We start from the raw sequence: 15,198 nt of genomic DNA on the forward strand, positions 1-15,198 counted from the left end.
GTTGTCGTGTCGAGAAGCTCATCGAAGTTTTTTTTATTTGTGAGACAATCAGGGGCGTTCTTGGACAGAGCACAATGAAACCTAGGCCTAGGGCCCCCATTTTTCAAAGGCCTCCATTTAAAAAAAAAATTATGCAGCTAATGTTTTTTTATCACAATTTACAGTTACATAATGAAAATGTACAAATGAAAAACAGAAAAAGATAACAACACAAAATTAAAATGGGACCTACGTAAAATTTATTCTTTTAACTTTTTTCATTGACTATTTTTTATCTCTGGCTCTCTTCCTCTTTTTCCATTACTCTTAAGCTTTAAAAAAAAAAAAAAAAATTATCCTAAGCTTTATGTTCTACAATAATGTGTAGGCCCCCGTTTTTTTTCTTGCCTAGGGTCTCACGTATTACAGGGACGGCCCTGGAGACAATGGAGCGTCGTCCTATGTGACCCTGGTACATGCATATACATGGGAACGAACAAGTATCTCAAATGTCAACATCATTATCTCCATACCGCCAAGGCGCCAATTGCTCTACAATAAATTACTCACAGTCTCAAATGGCTATATCTAATATATACTTCATATCAATTTCAGCTTCTTTTATTTTGTGGTATATATAATTTCTTAAACCAGATTTTTTTATCTTACATTCATTTTACTGAATCCATCTGTTTTGTTTTTAAAATTATAAAATGATAAAGAGTTATAATTAATAGGAAGAAATGTAAAATTTGTAAATTAGTATGCATGTATGCTCATTAGTTTACCAAAAAAAAATGTATGCTCATTAATGTTAATAAAGATACTTTTGTTCTCATAATGCTGTTTTGTTCATAATTCATTCCCCAATAACAGCTCACTCTTTCACTAGACGGCCTTTTCTATATTAAATTTTTTTCATTTTGTACTTATGAAATTTATACAAATCCTCAGTATAATAGTTGCGGGCATGCATGAGAGCCTGAGAGCAGAAGTGGAAATGAGAAAGAGGACCACCACTTCACACCAACCCCACTGAGTGGAAATGTCGACTCAGTGGAATTGACTTTAATTTGTCTCCGTCGACACTTGGCGCATTCTAAGCCCTTTACAACCATTAAGCTACGAATCCATGGTGTCATTTATGACGTCACTTCAGTCTGCCTAAAAACCATTCCTTCTTGCTTCTTCCTCCGGTTTTGGATTCGTTTCATTCGTTTTCAACTTTTCAATAGATGCCCAATAACAAAAAAAGGCTAGAGAACTAGCTTCGCCTTATAACTTATACGATAGTATTATAGCCCATTTTGTACAGCACCCAAATGAGGAAAATTGGTTTCTACAGGCCCAATACGGAATTGGAAATAAGCTGTTGAGAAAAAAAAAATGAATCGTCGCCTGAGAGATTCGAACTCTCGCGGGAAAATCCCATGTACTTAGCAGGCACACGCCTTAACCACTCGGCCAAAGCGACTATCTGCTGTTGTTCGAATCTTTAACATATTAAAACAAGATATGGAAAGAAATACCGTTACTACTAGCGTACATGCTTTCTTTGGATATAAAAGTTCTCATAAATAAACGAAATTTTGTTATAGTACTCATAAAGATGTATTGAAAAATGCTTAAGTTCTGTTAAGAAAATCAAAATTTCCTTAATGAATACTGGTTTCTCATTTAAAAGACTATACTTATCCATGGCATTGGACATACATATCGAGTGAGAGAACTAAATTGATGAACTCCATTTTCTCTATCTTTAAGTATTTACATGGATAATTTCTAGTTCATGGCCCGATGCATTTACTTTGCAGTTTGCACATTTGTTCTTAAAGTTGGCATAGAAGTACAAGTCTTCAAGACCGCGTAAGAGCATAAAATAATGACTAAGTACATTCCCCCCTAAGTTAATGTTGATTAGATAAAAACACAGCTATTTATCTGCACAAATGTCGAATCAGTGATATTTATATACCTATACGCGTCAATATCAAATATAGTTTTTTCTCTGTAGATGGATTTAAATACGTTTTGACTTTTAAATCCATTGACGTTAATTTAAAAAATACTACCAACTAATTAGAACTAATATGAGCTCTCCCTACAATCATAGGCTATTTGTTTATAAAAATTAATAAATCAGGGTCAAAACTACAGGATACATAGTAGGATTGCACGAGTTAGGGCTGGGCAAATAAACCGAACCCGAAAATCCGAACCGAACCCGATCCGATAAAAATGAATCCGAACCGATTCGAATCCGACATAAATACCGAATGGATCCTGTTTTTTGGTATTTTGGGTTATCGGTATTATCCGAACCGAACCCGGACCTAAATGGATATCTGATAGAATCCGAAATATTTAAAATCACAAAAAGAACTTCTACCAAATATGATCTTAATTCTTAATATGTATCTAAAATAATTTAAGATATTATTAAACTTCTAAAATAATTATATGTTACATGAAGGTTGATGGTGGAATATCGCGGTTGATGTCTAAAGTTTTTAGATTTTGGTTTTGTTTTTATTGAATAATGTTTTTGATTTCATGAGAACTTTTTTTTTGTTTTATGATTTCATTTATCTGGTTTTCTTTCTATCACTAACTATGTTTATCTTTCGCTTGATTTTGAATGATCATGTTTGATGTTTTTTCTTATTTTTGAATCGATTTTACTTATGTTTTAGCTATTAAAATATGTACAAATCATGTATTTTAAATCCGAAGAACATATTTTATTTATGTTTTAGTTACAAAATATGTACAAATCAGGTATTTTTAAACTGAAGAACCGATTGGGACCCGAACCCGAAAGTACAATGGGTTATACCGGTTTTTTGAAGATTTACTAACCCCGACCCGAATCCGATAGAACCCGAACCGATTCCGAACCGAACTTTTATATAATCCGAATGGGGTTGATTTTGATAAACCCGAAAAACCAAAACCCGAATGGATAAAACCGAAACCCGATTGGGACCCCGAATGCCCATGCCTAGCACGAGTAAAAGCTAAAAGTCTTCACACTTTAAGAGATTTCTTGTAAGAAAAAAAAGCTAAATCTTCACACTAATTAGGGGTAAGACATAGTGAAAGTTGGTAGACTTTAAGAGATTTCTTGTTAAATTTATACGCATATGTGTTGTAATTATTTGTAACGACTCAAAAATAAAGTGGGTAAGTTTTCGAAGACATCGCAACACAAAAAATCCGTAAACCAATCCGACTTTCCATAAGATCAAAATGGGGTTTATGAAAAATGAATCACAACTTAAGTAAAGTCAACGGAGGTTAAATCCACCCTGTCCCTCTTGTTTGCTCCTTTGGAAAAACAAAAGTCAACCATTATTTTATATGCTTGCTTTGTAGGTTTGTGTATGTCAATTCTTTTTTGTAAAAAAGGGTCAACTTCTCTGTGCAAAAACTTTTGATAGCCAGATAATTAAAAAATAGATCAACGAGAAAAGAGATTTTTGTTTTTGTTTTAAGAACTATGGCATATATATGCGTTGACACCTCAGACATGTGTAGATGAATAAGCTCATTTTTGTATCAGTATATGTAAGTGTACTATAGGTGAATTTAATTGGTTAAATTGTAAGTGTTTATGGTTAAATTAACAAGTCGGAATTCAAACTAAATAAAGATGATATGAAAAATCTGAATCTAATACTGGAGTTTTCACTTTATTATATTTGTATAGTTAAATAAAAGAATATAATAAGAAGTAGGATATATAAAACATCATAAAAATCGAAGCAAATTAACTAAAACGTAGGATTAGAACTAGGCTGGTTTTCAAGTGTAGCAGTTTCCTGGGTTACTTTTTGACTCCCCAAAGCTATATAAATCGATATTAACGTTCCGTTCCATATGATTAGAATTTTCATATACTAATATTGTTATAAGTTATGACAAACTTAAATTCTACATACGATGTGTCATTAATTAGCCAAAAATTATAACACTTGTAGAAACGCTACAGTTAGACAAGAATAACAGTTGTGAAAGAAATATACTTATACTGATTGATATACCCTTGTATTAAAATATAAACAGCACCATAATTAATTAGTTTTCTACAAGAACTATAGGAAATTCCAAATCCCACAAACCATAGAAAAACAAACATGCCGACAATTAACACTTTTACACTCTCCTCTAAATAAAATCCAATTTGGTGACCAAAGATATATATATGGCTAGCTCACGCAACCAATGCTTAGGGTACTTAAATAATGTATATGGTATTTTATAACACTATGATTTATATTTCTCGTCAGTTGGTTGGTTGATCACAAATCACTCGTAAAATATAACTAAAATGTTCTCATGTAAATAATATGATATGTACACTCAAAACGTTATTTTAATCAAGTTGTATGTGTCATGGAGGGCAGGTCCACCGCTGTTTCGTCCAACACCTTCTTTACCATTTTGATATTCACCTGTGTTGTTAATTAAATGTTTTTGACTAACCAACAATCCTATAATTTTAAATTTACATAACTACCTATATATATAATCACCAACCGCCTCATAGGGATAATTATTCCACGGCATACCAATTATTTTTGTTTAAACTATACATCTCAGAAAAAGGATCAAATATTTTCTCAAAGAATCCATGGAGGTTACTCAATATCATCAAAGTTTTAATGAAGGTTCGAGTTCTAGGGTTTCCATGAACAAGAACTCACAAGTAATATCCAAGATCAAGCCCAAGATTCGCATCATCCACATATTCGCTCCTGAGGTCATCAAGACTGACGTCAAGAATTTTCGTTCACTCGTCCAAAGTCTAACCGGAAAACCCACAGCCGGAGAAGTCAAAACCGATAAAAAGAGAGCCAACTCGAGAGTTTCGACGTCTCAAGAACCGGTTTGCAGAGATCATCAGCCGGTTAATCGGCTAACGGGTTTCACAGGTTTATTAGCAAACGGAGGAAACCATCAGGTGAAAGAAGAATGGGGATCTGGTGATCATAAGCGTACTTCCAACACAAACACTTACTTTGACCTAGAAGGTTTGATTCAAGATGTAGGAGAAGATTACTTCTCTTCGTTTCCCGTGAGATCTTCTTCTTCTTCACAAGTGGAAGGTTTCATCTTCAACAACAACCACAACACCAACAACAACTTCGATACAAAGGGTCATAATTCTTCATAAATAACCACAGTTAATTTCTACGGTTTTCTGATTTTGCATTCGCGTTTGATCAGATCTAATCGTTTGAGGCATGAAATCAAACGAAGAAGGTTATGCTTTTTAGGAACAAAGGCATAGAAGTTGTATTTTGATTTTGATGGGTACGTACGATGACAAACTGGACTTTTTTGGTAGACTGACTTTGCCAAGGTTGGGGGTTGTAATGAAAAGTTTGATTTATGTGCAGCCCTTCCCGGAGAAGTAACTGTATCTAATTAAGTGGTGATCTTCGGTCCAAGAACCCTAGCTGTTTTGATATGTAACTTCATTCATGTGCTACTATATATTGGATGTGTAATAAAAAATTCTTTGGTGCGTGTATATGATTTGATTATCAGCTGTATTTTTTTGGAGGACAGTTTTTATGGTACTTAGAAGATTGACTAAAATAGTTTTTACAGTATAGTAATTCTTTCTCTTGGTTAAAATAGTTTTTACCGATTCTTCTGTTAATATTCAACGTGTCATATGGTGATCTCGTATCTCTTGCTTAATATACCAACTGTTAATGAAAATGTAATTCATCTTACTTAGTTGATACTAAATTATACTCCCTCCGTTTTTAAATAGATGTTTTAGAGAGTTTTAGATGTTTCAAAATAGATTATGATTTCATATATCAATGCATTTTTTTAATTTTATCAAAAACTGTGTAACCAATGATATTTTGCAGTCTATTTTGTGATTGGTTAAATAATTTGTAATTTATATTTTAATGATATTTTTAAGTGAAAAAAACAAATTTCTTAATAGTTGTACATAATTCCAAAACTTTATGTATTTTGAAACAGAGGGATTATGTAGCTTATGAGATAATAATAAAAATAATAATAATAATAAATGGTCCTGATTTCAAATTTTCAGTGATGGAACCCAAACAGTCATATATATGAGACAACAAGTTGTACTAATCGATACAATATTTGGATCTTAGTTTGTACTCACGTTCTTTACTGGTTACTGTTTTATTTCGAGCACTGAGTAAGATCCATTTGTTCAACTAGTCTAACCGTGTTTTTGTTTTTGTTTTTTTCTTTTTTTTTTCCTTTTTTGGCATCGAATATAAAAGACACTAAAGAAACTAGTTAGCAGCCTCTTAGTCAGCATCAGGAGCTAACCAACTTGGTGCAAAGCAGTTAACAAAAGAGGATTCAAAGACTCGTGATCTTCCTCCTTTAGCAAGGGAGTCTGCACGGACGTTCGTCGATCTTGGAATATATGCTGTAGAAATCTCTGTAAACTCAGCAGAAAGGGCTTGAATCTCATCTATTTCAGGTGCCATTGCAGGCCAGTCTTCTTTATCTTCTAGCAGCTTAACAAGTTGTTCACAGTCTGACTCGAACCGGATTGTTCTGTTTCCTAGCTTTAATATCTCCTGCATAGCCCACAATAAGCCTTCAGCTTCCGCGTGTAGAGGGGAAGCTGCGTGTCTTATTCCTTGTGCTCCAAATAGAACAGGAGTTCCCCTATCAAGCAGTACGAACCCCAGTCCCACTCTGTCTGTATCGTTTATCCAAGATGCGTCGGTTTAACATCTCCAGCGAGTTGATAGCGGCGCCTGCACTACCCTGTTCGTTGTTCTTTGTTGTTCCTGTATGTCCATGTCCGGTTCCATCTCTATTCTCTGTGCTAACCTCCAACTTTCAGCTTCCTTGACGGCAGTGTGAAGAGTATCCATCGGTGAGATCTCTTTGTCGTTAAATATTTTCTCGTTACGCGCTTTCCATATATACCAAGTTATCCATGGGAATGCGTCCAACACATCTGAACTTATTCCATTCTCTTTGGTGCGAAACAGAAGAAAATCTATATTTGAATATAAAGAGTTACACGGGAAAAATTCCGGAAGAGATGGTATTGCCGAGAGGGCCCAACACTGAAGAGCAGGCGGGCATTCAAAAAGTGTATGGTTAATGGACTCGCTATCAGCTCCACATCGAACACATATACTCCTTCCTAGCACAATGCCTCTCGTTTAATTGTTTTGCCGTCGCTAGGTACCCTGCTGTAGCTTGCCATAAGAAGTGTTTAAGCTTCCTTGGGGCTTTAATTTTCCATATCGCTTTGTACCTGGATTTTGTAGGTCCGGAAACTGTTGTGCTGCTTCAGAGCTCATATGAGGAAATTGATCTGAACCGAGTATAACCGCACCGGTATACCAAAACTGTTTTTGAGAGTGTCCGTTGACCAAGCCAACAAAATTCAGTTTGGTTTTCCAAATGTCAAAAAGGCTTGGGCTGGCACTTGAGACTTGAGAGTTGAGAGGCCCAAGGGTGTTACAATGGGCTAGGTACAGAAGGCATCATCTGCTTAAGCCACCACCGACCGTGTCCCAAGTCTGTCTTTTTACTCTCTCGGTGTTACATTATCTTCCACACTGCGTATCAATTTCCATGCACGACTTACGAATATGCCATTATTCACTAACATAATCAACCATCCTATTTACTTACATATTTATATTTCCTTTGACCAAAGCTTATCTAAAAGAATTAGAGATGGTCATGTATAATGATTATAACAAATAAAATAAATAACAAAAAAAAAGAAGAAGCATATAATTCTTTTATTCATATAGTGAACAAACATTACAATGGAACACACAAGAACTAAAATACAAGAACAATAATCAAAGAGTTTCAGAGCTTCAAGAATCCAAGATAGCTCGACTCGAGAGGAATAGATGCATACATATATGTGGAAGGGGGTGAATATCATGATCGATAACACAAGTTTTATTTTAGATCATTTTGAGCATATGCTTTCTCGATTTCTTCGCAATCTTAGCACTCTGCATCGCCATATCTAACTCAATCTGCATCCTCTCCATCTCCCTTTGAGCTTTCAACATTGCAGATAAGTCCGAAGCGGCAGAGCTCCTTCCACCATTGTTCCTACTAGTATTCCCACTTCCTCCTCCTCCTCTCTTTGGCTCTTCCTCGACCGCACAAGAGTGTAGATGTGTCCCATAGTCACATTTCTTGCAGTAATAAGACCAGAGATTATCCGGAACAGTATCATGACATTCATCACAGTTAAAGATCAGACCCTTCTGGTAAGGAGAACGGTAGAGCAACGTGAGCGGATGCGCGTGTCCTTCACGCTCCACGGTCTCGGGCATAGACACACATCCGACATGCACATCGTACTTACAGATAGAACAGTTGTAAGAAAACCCGGATCCATACTCACCGCACGCGTCGCAAGCGAAAGCTGAAGACTCGTAAGTTGGAGAGTACAGCAGGGTCAAAGGGTGTTCAGGGTGAGACTTGTGACGGTTCTCGCGTGGAAGCTCGAAACATGACTTGTGCAAGAAGTAATCGCATTCAGACTTCGTGCATTTGAAAGCTGCGCCTATCAGGTCTAGGTCACAGCCTGAGCAGATGATCTCTTCCTCAGCTTGAGCTTTGTGACTACGCAATGGATGGTTGTGGCTAGGGTGCCTCACCGCTGGTTTACTTGAAGCCATTATAGATTTTAAAAACTCCTTTTTTTAATTTGTGTTTGAGATGCTTGGTAATTAAGATAATACGTTTCAATTGTATTTATAGTGATTTTAAGTCTTCTTTAGGGTGGAGTAGTGATGTGTTTTGGTTTGACTATTTTAACAAGTTGTAGCTTATATATTCACACTATATTGGGACAGTATTGTCAGTACACGCTAATATGACCATACGATCTATGGATGTATATATGATTTATTCTTGTTTGGGATTCAAAGTCAAGAGGTGGAACTATTCTTCTTTGAACCCATCCATCACGGGACTGTTTTCTGATAGTTATATGACTTGATGAAATAACCAATTGTGTGGAAAATCATGAATATTGCATTATTCGAGCTGGAAGTCTATCAATAAAAGAGTTGACATAATTAAAGATGTAAGGTCAAATAACTACGCTGGGTCTCTAGTGCATATCCTCCCCAAGTCATCTGGATATAAGAGACTAGCAATGATATGACTCTGCGAAAGAAACTAGAAATTACCATCAATAACCATTGACTATATATAAGTACTTTAGTCATTTCGATACCCTAAATCTTATTTGAAAACTAAGAATTAAGCCTTAAATTCGGTGAGAAAAATCGACTTGGTGATTTGCTTGGACCATGGAAGTTATTTGAAGATGCCTACTTAGGGATTTATCAATACAACTTGTGATGATAACTTGTAAATCTGCTTTATTCGTTTTGATCCGACAGAAAACCGATAACAAAAACTATAATGGAATGTAACAAATATGGCTTCTGCTATATCTTATATATTAAAACAGAAGTCACAACCTTGATTATGTGTGATTTTTTTAAAAATGAACCCTTCCTAAAAAGTCCAAATTCATTCATTCCTTAATAACATTTATGTCTTACTAAATCACTATATTTGATACTAGGGTTTTTAGTAATTAAACCCCTCAACTAAAGATGAATCGTAAAAAAAACCCTCAACTAAAAATCCTGTAAAATAAACCCTCAACTTTAATTCCGTTAACATATGTTACCCTCCGTCTAAAAAACCGTGACGGAGGGTGACATATGTTAACGATTTATAAGTTGAGGGTTTATAATGTTGAAAACTTAGTTGAGGGTTTTTTTTACGATTCAAAAATAGTTGAGGGGTTTTATCACTAAAAGTCATTAACGGGTTTTTAAGTTATTTATTATCATTTATACATTGTTTTAGATTGATGTGTAAGCCTTTAAAACTAATTTATATTTTTAATACATTAATCTATTATAAAATTAATTTATACATCTTAAATTAATAATTTTCAACACGACTTACAACTTATTATAACTTCAAAATATTAAATTATTTGATATTTGGCAATAGTGATATAAAAAAATTGTGTGTTTATATCGTCATTGTCAAATATCAAATAATTGAAAGTTTCTAAGTTATATTAAGTCTTAATTAGTGTCGAGGATATTCATCCATGAAGTCAATCTTTCTATTTGGAGTAGGACATATTTTTTCTTCTTTTCATGATTTTCGTCATCCGGCTCATACTTTCCTATTTTCCTATATTGTTCTTGATTTATTGTATTACTTTATGTTTCAAATATATTATTGATCAAGAAAATAAAAATATAACGTAGTTATTCCAAAATCAATGAGAATAAAAATAATCATGTATTATTTTGGAAGGGGGGGGGGGGGGGAAGTATGAGCCGGATGACATAAATCATGAAAATAGAAAAAAATGCGTCATACTCTAAATAGAAAGATTGACTTTATGGATAAATTATTTCGACACTACTTAAGACTTAATATAACTTAGAAACTATAAATTATTTCATATTTGACAATGACGATATAAACACACAATTTTTTTTATATCACTATTGCCAAATATCAAATAATTTAATATTTCAAAGTTATAATAAGTTGTAAGTAGTGCTGAAAATTATTAACTTAAGATGTATAAATTAATTTTATAATATATTAAAATTTATAAATTAGTTTTAAAGGCTTATAAATCCTAAAACAATGTATAAATGATAATAAATAATTTAATAACATTTAATGACTTTTAGTGATAAAACCCTTCAACTAAAGATGAATCGTAAAAAAAACCCTCAACTAAAAATCCAATGAAATAAACCCTCAACTTATAAACCGTTAACATATGTCACCCTCCGTCACGGTTTTTTAGACGGAGGGTAACATATGTTAACGGAACTAAAGTTGAGTTAAAAAACATATATTTAATGATTCACATACGATGCATATCTGTGTTTAAAAACATGCCTATATCAAACCTAACATTTTTTTCTAAATAAGTAATTTTACCAGGTTTGGTTTATACAAGTTAATAAACAATTCACAATTGGAATAACCAGTTCTGGCCACCATTTCTGATGGCTGATTAGATTGTGTTATTGGTTTATATATTTTGATTGATTTAGAAATTCATGCAGTATTTATAAATCCAAGTAAAATATACAATTTTTCAAATTCTCTCGGATTAGTATTTACAAATCCGGAAGTTTTCCTTCGGATTTGGGCCTTTGTATTTTTAACAAAGAAATCCATGAAAATCCATTCAAATACATTATGAAATCAATTCTATTAGTAAATCCGTATGATTAAATAACACTTGATTTGAATTAGAATTTATGAATCATTAAACGAATAACACATGATTTCAATACATATTTTAAAATCACATAACCAATAACACTAGATTTAGTTTGGATTTTTAAATCCATCAAAATACACCAACCAATAACCCCCACTCAATGTTTTTAAATCCGACCCGGACACTAAACCAGATGAACTTTTGAGTCATCAGATCATCGGATCGACCGCCGGTGATCGGCATAATAATATATAAATTAATTGTATTATATAATAATATATTAGCTATGAAAATAAATATATAAAAGCTAAGGTTAAGTATTTTATAATATTTATATAAAACATAAAATAACATTTTGGATATGTAAATATTTTATGTTTAAAAAAAATTAGAAAATATTTAACTTTAATTTCTATATTTTTATTTTTATTTTTATTTTGCATACAAGATATCAAAAATAGTTTAGATTATTTTAAAAAATAACAAGTTAAGATTTATGACATCTAACAAAAATATATTAAGACTTAAAAAATTATAAATAGTTATGTGTTTAATGTGACTAATAAAATTAAACCTTAAATCTAAAATATACCAAAAGTAAAAATCATTAATAAAATATTGATAACAAAACTGAAAAACCTAATTTCTTAATTAAAAATTATACAAAATAGATTTTAAAAACATAATTAAAAACTAAAAGTTGTCTATTGGTTTAACCAGTGGTTCAACTGGTGACCGGATTTGGGTTTTAGCGGATTTTATTGGGTTTTTAAATTTTGGTTGTTTTCACAAAACCCGAAACGGATTTATCTTGAGTCAATCATTGACTATTTAACATGTGCGGTTTATACATTCATTAAATAAAACCATATATCAGACATAATCCATACTATTTAATCTAAGAAGATATAAGTATATTTTTTATTAAACTTTATAATGTTCTGAAATGTTACAATGTATTTGGAAATGAAAATTATTTTCTATTTTACAAAACTGTATACATGTTCATGTGTTTAATCATAAAACACTAATTCAACAAACAGAAATATATAAAAGAAGATACAAAAATATGTTACATTTTGAAATAATTAATTTGATGAAAAACAAAAAAAATGAATAAGATACTTATGTTTCTAAAATACATATACACATATATATAACTATAATATATACCATTCTTGAAATAAAACCAAATATCTATATAAGTAAAAGTAAAAATTAACACCCGCGCGGTTATAGAAAAAAAGCGAAGCCCTCCACTCATAAGTAATAAGTAATTGAATTCCCTATATACCTACCTCGGCATCTTTCATTGAAAAATGCATATGGTAAGTAAGAATAAGAATGAACGGAAGGCGTTCCTCGGGCTTCTAACGAGTTCCTCCAGATCTAGTATGTTATTAAGACAGATTCTCTTACAATTTATTTGCAACAACCCATAAGTACCATATGATGATATAGTAAATAATGACTTAGCTGAGTCATTTACATTTAGCATTTCGACCAGGACCACCAAAGAAAAAGTAAGTCCCCCAATGAACATCAGTGCCAGGTTTGATATTATAACAAGTTTCTTCACTCATAAAAGGAGAAGTTCCAACAGGTGGTTTCATAATTTCACCCTCATCAACTATCTCAATATTTTTGAAGTAACTAGCCTTCTCATATCCTTCCTCTGCAAAGTGTCCACTCCCCATCTTCGTTGTTGTATGTTGTGATCCATCTCTATTATTAGTTATTTCTCCTCCCCAATGCACATCTGTTGCAACATCTTTTAGAGTAGTAAACAAGGAGGAAGGCCAATACCCGACAAATATGTTGTCATATACTTTTAACCACCAGTGTCCTGAACGTGTGTCCTATAATAATATTAACAAAGTATACATTGTTAATTTGAATGACTACAACAGAGTTCTTGCTAAAATATTAAAGGTATTTCGAATTATTAACCCTCCATATAGATGTTGGAATCTGATATTGAGCACCACCGACGCTGGAGACAGGACTAACGGTTGCACCTATGGCAAAGTCTTGACTTACATGAACAAAGCCTGGACACTTAAGATTGTAGCAGCCTGTATCCTGATATCCATCGGCCTGTTTTGTATTACCAATCAGCATCAAGAAAAATTGGCTCTCTGTAAGTAAATAACATGACCAACCAATAAAAAATAAACAATTCAAAACAATGTTAAAAGAAATTAACTCACAGTCCAGTAAATAAAATATCTGGGGTTGTAATCACCATACAAACTTTTGTACACCTAATTAATAACAATTTCCATTAACAAATTTATATATATATATATATACATCAGTTATAAGAACAAATCAAAAACCTGCCATCCAGCTTCGATGGTGTTAGTGTCACGAGACGTGCCAGACGCAAGCCATATCTGTGCTAGGCTGAACTCTCTTAGTGTTTGTACGTAAGGCTTCCATAAGCTTATCGTCGCCTTAGCTCCATGAAACCTTCCTTTTGTGACCAATATAGAGTACTATATATACATACGCATACGTATATAAGAAGATACATAACGGTACACACACATACGATTAAATAACAAGTTATGATGACTTTGAAAGTGTGAGATATATGTACCGAATGTGTGCGGTTGGTTCTAGGTTTATTGTCTGGTTTTGGTTGAGGGAAGCTGTTAGGTTCTTTTTTTCCATATGTTCTGATTGATTTTGCTTGTAAGATATCTTCCCTTCTCGTTCTTATGATCGGAATGCTATTTTTTGGACATCTTCCAATGGTTCTCCAAAGTTGAGTCATCACATTAGATTTGTTTTGGGTGTTTAAAGATTCGTTGTTCCATTCTTTTGGGAAAGAACTTGGTCTCATCTTCAACACAACAATGTTAGAACAATAATAACAAGTTAATCATAAGATATGATAACCAAAACATTTAGTTTAACCATTTAGAATAGTATTAATAGATCTAAGTTTATGTCCAATGCTACTTTTTGGAAAGATGATTTAGATTTATAGTTGTCACAAAAATTAGCGAATGATGCTTTTAGTTTTTAAAAAGACACGAACCAAATTTTAGATTTTATGTTATAAAAGTAATTGTAATAATAATCACGGTAAAAAAAGAAGTGATTTTCTAACCTGAATGGTGTGGTTTTTGAATAAAGGATGATCATAAATGGGATGGTTTTTCATATGAACGCAGTCTATAATATCTCCATCCGGACTCTACACACAAAGATTATCCAATGTACGCAACTAGCGATTAACGATTAGCAAAGATAGAAATTTGTGTAAATTCACAAGTATAATCAACCTTGATGGACTTAAGAGCAGGTTTGTTTAGTTTTTTCAAGAGTCGATCTACTTCAGCATCGTCAATATTGGAGAACCCATTTCCTGTTACTATTGTCGCTATGATTAGAATGATGAGCACAAAGCTTGCCATCATCCGACCTCACTAATTTACACAAAATGGTTTTATATTTATTTTGAAGTGCTTCACGTTATTTGGTTGATAGATTATTGAGCTAAATGCTTTATATATATTAAATAAAGGTCATGCAAGATAAATCTTTACCAATTTTCACAACAAAATCTCAATATTTTTTTTATTAATAATAAAAACAAAGACGCTTAATTAGAATAGAAAACAAAATCCAATTAAAGCATATATATATTGTGCCTTTAAAATTTTAAATAGATTATAATTTCCTTTTTGTTGTTAAAACGTTATTTCCTTTTAGTCATATACAAAATTAATTAATGTAAATCATACAGATTTTAATAGATAAAATATTACAAAATATGATTAAAATTTTTTTTGGGAACGAATAAAGTATGATAAGTTGTGTTGACATTTATCAAGTAAATACAATTTTAGTAGAAAAATAATGAAAAGACTGTTTTGTAAAAGGTTTTGTAATTTACATGACAAACTGGAATCTTT

At 32.6% G+C, this 15,198-nt stretch overlaps 3 protein-coding genes and 1 non-coding gene across 6 annotated transcripts; 1 reads left to right on the forward strand and 3 right to left on the reverse strand.

Annotated features, from left to right (window-relative positions):
• Positions 1-129: 129 nt before the first annotated feature.
• LOC103866789 lies at positions 130-9,701 on the reverse strand. Of its 2 annotated transcripts, XM_033292481.1 has the most exons (2): positions 8,144-9,701; positions 130-1,865 (listed from the first exon to the last, which is right to left on the reverse strand). In XM_033292481.1, exons 1-2 carry the CDS (start codon positions 8,661-8,663, stop codon positions 1,783-1,785), a joined length of 603 nt encoding a protein of 200 aa, XP_033148372.1. In that variant the 5' UTR covers positions 8,664-9,701; the 3' UTR covers positions 130-1,782. The 2 variants fall into 2 exon arrangements, with proteins under 2 accessions (XP_033148372.1, XP_009143017.1); XM_009144769.3 differs by lacking the exon at positions 130-1,865 and having other exon boundaries at positions 7,740-9,670.
• On the reverse strand, positions 1,372-1,453 carry TRNAS-GCU. Its single transcript has one exon. It is a non-coding gene; the product is annotated as a tRNA-Ser (tRNA).
• LOC103866788 (VQ motif-containing protein 18) lies at positions 2,801-5,597 on the forward strand. Of its 2 annotated transcripts, none has more exons than XR_632570.2 (2): positions 2,801-5,295; positions 5,382-5,597. XR_632570.2 is itself a non-coding variant. In XM_009144768.2 (2 exons), the coding sequence occupies exons 1-2, from the start codon at positions 4,613-4,615 to the stop codon at positions 5,220-5,222; spliced, it is 540 nt and encodes a 179-aa protein (XP_009143016.1). In that variant the 5' UTR covers positions 2,801-4,612; the 3' UTR covers positions 5,223-5,597. The 2 variants fall into 2 exon arrangements, 1 of the variants encoding a protein (XP_009143016.1); XM_009144768.2 differs by having other exon boundaries at positions 2,801-5,138; positions 5,209-5,597.
• Positions 9,702-10,999: 1,298 nt separating the features above from the next.
• LOC103866790 lies at positions 11,000-14,729 on the reverse strand. Its single transcript, XM_009144770.2, has 7 exons — positions 14,566-14,729; positions 14,391-14,477; positions 13,875-14,120; positions 13,612-13,770; positions 13,483-13,536; positions 13,223-13,369; positions 11,000-13,131 (listed from the first exon to the last, which is right to left on the reverse strand). The coding sequence occupies exons 1-7, from the start codon at positions 14,698-14,700 to the stop codon at positions 12,754-12,756; spliced, it is 1,206 nt and encodes a 401-aa protein (XP_009143018.1). The 5' UTR covers positions 14,701-14,729; the 3' UTR covers positions 11,000-12,753.
• Between the last annotated feature and the right edge of the window lie 469 nt (positions 14,730-15,198).

Source organism: Brassica rapa, chromosome A05, assembly GCF_000309985.2.
Source record: "Brassica rapa cultivar Chiifu-401-42 chromosome A05, CAAS_Brap_v3.01, whole genome shotgun sequence".
Taxonomy (NCBI): Eukaryota; Viridiplantae; Streptophyta; class Magnoliopsida; order Brassicales; family Brassicaceae; genus Brassica; species Brassica rapa.